At 41.8% G+C, this 5,631-nt stretch overlaps 1 protein-coding gene across 1 annotated transcript in view; it reads left to right on the top strand.

Moving 5' to 3' along the window:
* CCDC178 (coiled-coil domain containing 178) overlaps positions 1-5,631 on the top strand; it is a 664,873-nt gene that overhangs the window by 242,491 nt on the left and 416,751 nt on the right. The window contains exon 15 of the mRNA XM_007945673.2: positions 5,316-5,475. Coding sequence (XP_007943864.1) covers positions 5,316-5,475 — 160 coding nt within the window. The remainder of the gene's footprint in view (positions 1-5,315; positions 5,476-5,631) is intronic.

Below are 5,631 nucleotides of genomic sequence, written 5' to 3'. Positions count from 1 at the left end.
TTGAACCGCCAGCCTTCTGGTTAGCAGTCAAGGGCTTTAGCCACTATGCTACCAGAGCTCCTGAGTGGGGTCTTAAAAGCTTGCAAATAGCCATCAAAAGTGCAACTCTTGGTCTCTCTCTGTATGAAGCAAAGAAGAGTGAAGAATACCAAAGACAAATGGGAACAATTAGTCCAAAGGACTAATGGACCATGCCAACCTCAGCCTCCACAACCCTGAGACCAGAAAAAGTAGATGTAGTCAGCTACCACAGCTCACTGCTCTGAAAGGGATCACTTTAGGAAGTTCTGGGTAGAATGGGGGGAAAATGTGGAGCAAAACTCAAAATAATAAAAAGGACCAGGCTTACTGGTCAGATAGAGACTGGTGGAACACCTGAGACTATTGCCCTTATTCAGGCCTCAGATCTGGAACTGAACTCACTCGGATAGCTCAATTTTCAGTCAAACAATATACAGATCTCCAAGGTGAACATTAACTCTAGGACGGTACACACTTCTTGAAAAACCAACTATCCCATATTCAGAATGGCAGCATTTGCCCAAGGGGAAAGTTCAGAATACAAGAAGGGTCAGGAGAGAAAGAGGAATGGAAACCAGAAACAGGGAGAGGAAGTGTGAGGACTGATGTTACATTGAAGGGAGTGCAATTAATTATGTGAGACAAAATATATGTGAATTGTTGAATGGAAAACTGATTTGCTCTGTAAACTTTCACCCAAATCACAGTGAAAAGTTGAAAAAACAATTCTCACCATTTGAATTGTAATGTTTTATTTCTACTATGGCTGAATTGCATTGCTCTGCAGACAAGAGTGGTGAACATGGCCTAATGAGCCAATCCCTTCTCTAAACCTGAAAAAAACTCTGACTTCCAACATGGAAGGATAAAAAGAATAAACTGATATCATTATATTATTTACAACTGTATTAATTAACCGTGATGATGGACAATATCAAGTATTATTTAAAGCTACTGTTGATTGGGTTCCTAATGTGTCATACACTTTGCTGGGCAATCTATGTACTTTATCTCAATTATTTCTCACACATTCTTAAGTTATACAATATAATTTCCATATGCATGCTAAGAAAAAGAGAAAGGAGAAATTCAATGATTGCCTTAATATTGCACATCTAATTAGCGGTAGAGCTAACTCCAACTTAGGTCTATCCTACTTTAAAGTGTGTGCTCTTTCAACTGTGCGTATTGACTCCCTGAACTTCCACTGGAAAGGAAGATTACTGCACATAAGTTGTATTATGAATAAACTACTGATGATATCAATAAATGACTCTATCAAGTCAATAATTACTAGTTAAGGTGCCTAGCAATAGGCAGCGGAAGGATAAAACAATGGCCAGTGGGAAAGTGTGCATTGAAATGTCTGAAAATATTTTTAGAAGATAAACCTTGTATATATAACACAATTGATATATGGTTAAAAAATTATAGCAATCAAAGCTAACCTTAGTTCTCATTTAATTTTTTTACAATTATTTCTTCACTAGGAAGTGGAAGGATTCAAACCCAGACCTATAAGATTTCAGTTTCTTTTAATTAATATAAGAAAGAAATATTATTTATATATACATGTATAAATAATTTGGGAGCTCTGGTGGTGTAGCGCCTAAGGCATTTGACTGCAAACCAGAAGGCTGGCAGTTCAAACCCACCAGCCACTCCTTGAAAGGAAGATTGGACAATCTATTTGCTAATGATAGCCTCGGTAACCCAAGGAGGGGTTGACTTGAGGGCAGTGAGTTTGGTTTTGTTTTGGTTTCTATATAATATGTACATATATAGAACAAATAAAATGCTATATTTAATGTAATGTAATCTCAACATTTTGCGTAGAGAACAAGGTAGATGTGGTCAGGATAGTTGGAGAATGCTGTTCGCTTGCATGGACTATGAAAGCCTTATGGTTTTGGTTATACTTGCCTTTTCCTGTGTTAATTTAATTGCTTCTCTAAGCTCCATAGTGTCATTATCAGTAAGTATTTAGATAGGACATCACATAAGAATTCTAGATGTTGATCAGAATGGTAAAGTTGGAAAAAGGGAATTTAGAGCAATACAGAATTGGATTTGAATTCCAGTTCTGTCGGTTACTAGTTTTGCTTGTACAAGCTTCTTAACTATGCTGAAGTTTCGGTTCCTGATCTCTCAATGGCTATATAGGCAGTTCCCGGGTTAAGAATGTTCGACTTATCCATAACTCCTACTGGCAGTTTAATACACAGCTTGGAACCGGTTCTGTCATGGTCGACAAAACAAAATAGGGACAGAGCTGAATTTTTACAATTTGGGTGATTCGTCAAGGTAACTGGAAGGGGAAAAATTGCAGGTCATAGCCGTAGAATGGGAGACTCGGAAGAGGCATCGTGAGCCCTCTCAGGAGCCTGATGAATGAGACTGGATTATTGAAACTGTGGAAAGCCACAGACATTAAAAGCGGCTGCGATCTTTGAGCAGGGTGCCGCCATCTTTGCGACTGGCAATGTTGTTTTGAAGTAATGCTTCAATGTGTAAATTTGCCCTTAGTTTAAAACAATGGAGCCAACCCCTACTTGGAACAAATCCTGCATCATAATTCTTTCACTTGCTGCATGTGCAGCCTTTAAATCATTGAAAAGTCTTGGAGCCTTTTCTTGCGCTAAAACAAAAAAACAAATCCACTGCCATTGAGTGGTCTCCGACGCAATGCGAGCCCCATTAAGCTTCCAAGGCGGTAAATCTTTTCGGAAATAGATTCTCCCTCTTCTTTCCTCAGCTCAAGTTTGAACTGCCAACCTTCTGGTTACCAGTCAAATGCTTTAGGCGCCCTGCCACCAGAGCGCCTTTTTGTCCACTAAGGTAAGGCAAATAGGAATGCATGCACCTACTCGGACTGACCTACACATTCTTAAAGACACAGGTAGGAATGGATTGAGTTCTTAATCAGGGTACTGCGTGTAGAACACCTACGCTTCACTTAATGGACTATCTCGTTATCAGACAGTTGACATTTGTGACAATATAGTAAAAAATCTATGATTTGAACGTTTACCACGTTAACAAGGATCGGAAGCGAGATTCTGGTGGTGCATTGGCGACGGCATTTGTCTGCTAAACAAAATGTCGATGTTTCCAAACCACCATGGGAGAAATATGTGGCAGTATGTGCTGGTAAAGACTTACAGCCATGGAAACCATATGGGGGCAGTTCTACTCTGTACTATATGGTTGGTCGCTATGACTCAGAGGGCAGTGGGTTTAGTTTTGGTTTTTTGAGGCAAGAAGGGGAGGAGGAGGAAGAGGAGGGCGAGGTTTATGAAAGGGATGGAAGCCACGTGGGCAGTTGTTTGTATTATCCAAGACTGTTGCAGGAGCTTGCGGCAACTGGACAGACAGGCCCCAAAAAGCAGGTGGAGGGAGCCAGTGCTGCAGAAGTTGGGTGACCGTGGGTGGCTGCTCCAGGTGTCTCTCCTTCCAAAGAGGGTGCTTTGCCTCCTTTTCTTTCCCCCCTCGTCTCCATTCAAATTTTATGAGTCCCCTTCCAGCGTGGCGCTGCAACCTAGGTATACTACTGCTGGCCCCAGCTGTGTCCGGTTTCCCAGAGGGAGGCTGTAAGGGCAGAGGGCAGGAAAAGAGGTTGAAGGCAGACCATCAGCCCTCTCTGGTGGTGGGGTCCTCCCTGCAGGCCCAGGTGGCTGGGCCTCACCTGCCTGCAGACCCTGGGGCCCCTGGAGCCCCTTGCTGAGGCTCATTCCAGAGGCTGGCAGCGCTGGAAGATAGAGAGGCAAGGTGCATGGTCTGTGCGGAGGCTTGGAGCAGGGCCAGAGATAGTGGGTCCCTGCTGCTACCGAGGCAGCCGGTGACTCTCGAACCCCCTAAATCTCCCCACCCCCACCCTCTGTGGGCTCTGAGGTGGTGGGGAAAGCCTGCCTGCTCGATCACTCATAGCATACCCCTAGATGGGGAGGAGGCACAGGTGAAGACAGGTCAGCCAACTCAGACTCCTGCATAAATAAGGTCGATTTGCCTGGTCCTTGGACCTAACCATATAGATAAGTGAGGAGTAGTTGTAGTCATTATTTCACAGATTTGTTGTTGTTTGTATTAAATGAGATATTATATTCAAAGCACTGTAACATTTTAGCACCAACTCGACGGCATATAACAACAACAACAACAAAAAATATTAGTCCTGCTTCCTTTGTAGCTAACTGTGCAAATGACAGTAGAGATGACCGTAAATGTGAGTAACACAAGACCTTGCTGAGCTTGTGTGACTCTGCTTATTCTGGATTCTGAGCTGCTGCTCAACTCTGCAAGTTATTTTTAATTCATGCTTTTTTTTTTGCTGATGGCGTAAGACCAGGCAATGTTTTGTTCTGTTGTACGCTGGGTCACCATGAGTTGGAACCAACTCAAAGTCACCTAATGACAACATTTTCATTACTTTCTGGTGTTTTTGTCAGTGTTGCCTCTTTTATAACTACCCATTTTACCATAAAAATTGTCATTTTGCCTTTGTATCAAGAGGTACTTAGCTGCACATGAAAATACACAGGCACATTCATATGCCATCTTAGTAGCAAGTCCATGGGTAGGACAGCATCAGGGTTGGTTGATTATGCAGCTCAACCCTTGGGACTCTTTCTTTTTTCTTTCTCCACTTTGCCTGCTATCAGCAAATCTGGAAGCATGAGTCCTTGTTCACTGTGGATGTAAGCCTCTTCTTTCAGATGGAATAGGCCCTTACCTTTCATCTTAGGGAGGTATTTTGATATATATACCCACTCCTAACAGTCAGCCATGTGATAACTGGTTTTAACCTAATCAGAATGTATCCCTGGAGTTACATGAGGTTCTGTTGGAGTGAAGACAGAACAGAGGCCTGCTAGTACGCAACCAAGAGAACCCACTAAATTTCTCCATAGATTTTCTTCCAGATGGATCATTTAGGTGTAGTTTTAGGGAGCCAGAGTGGCACAAATGATTAAGCACTTAGCTGGTAACAGACAGGTTGGTGGTTCGAACACACTGATGAGAGTCCTGGAGATGTTTCTGAAACGTTTCAGCCATGAAAACCCTTTAGAGCAAAGTTCTACTGGGCAAACTTGGGGTCAACCTGAGTTGGTATCGACTCAACAGCGACTGGTCTGGTTGGCACATGGAAGTAGGCCTTAGAAAGGGTTTAGGAACCTTTTCCAAGGCTCGTCAGCTCTAAGATTTTTCAATGATGGGTCTTTTAAAATGTATCTTAAACATGTTATATAAAATAAAATATGAGTTAATTAGTGGCAAATGTAATTTTTTCTTCGTAGTGAAAAATTTCTAAGTATAAGATATAAAAAAGAACATGCCGAAATTGTATTCGATCATCTCAAGAATGAGAGGAAATCCTGTCAAGAGAGACGATATGAGGAAGAAGAGAGATTTAAAGGGCTCATTTGCATGAGGCAGAAAACTCTGAGAGACATTAAAGTGAGTATCGCCTTTGGACCATATCAGATGAAAGCAAAAGAGTTAAATTAGCAGCTAGTTTGAGGCAGTCAAAATTTTTCATGCAGACACAGCAAAAATGTCTAGATTTTTAGAAATAAAATTGTTAGCGCAATAAACATGTAACTTCTCATTTTT

The sequence above is a fragment of the Orycteropus afer genome, unplaced genomic scaffold, assembly GCF_000298275.1.
Source record: "Orycteropus afer afer isolate SDZICR_OR568_19922 unplaced genomic scaffold, OryAfe1.0 scaffold00141, whole genome shotgun sequence".
Classification (NCBI taxonomy): domain Eukaryota; kingdom Metazoa; phylum Chordata; class Mammalia; order Tubulidentata; family Orycteropodidae; genus Orycteropus; species Orycteropus afer.
Note: the sequence above shows the minus strand (reverse complement) of the source record. Positions and strands in the feature narration are given on the sequence as shown.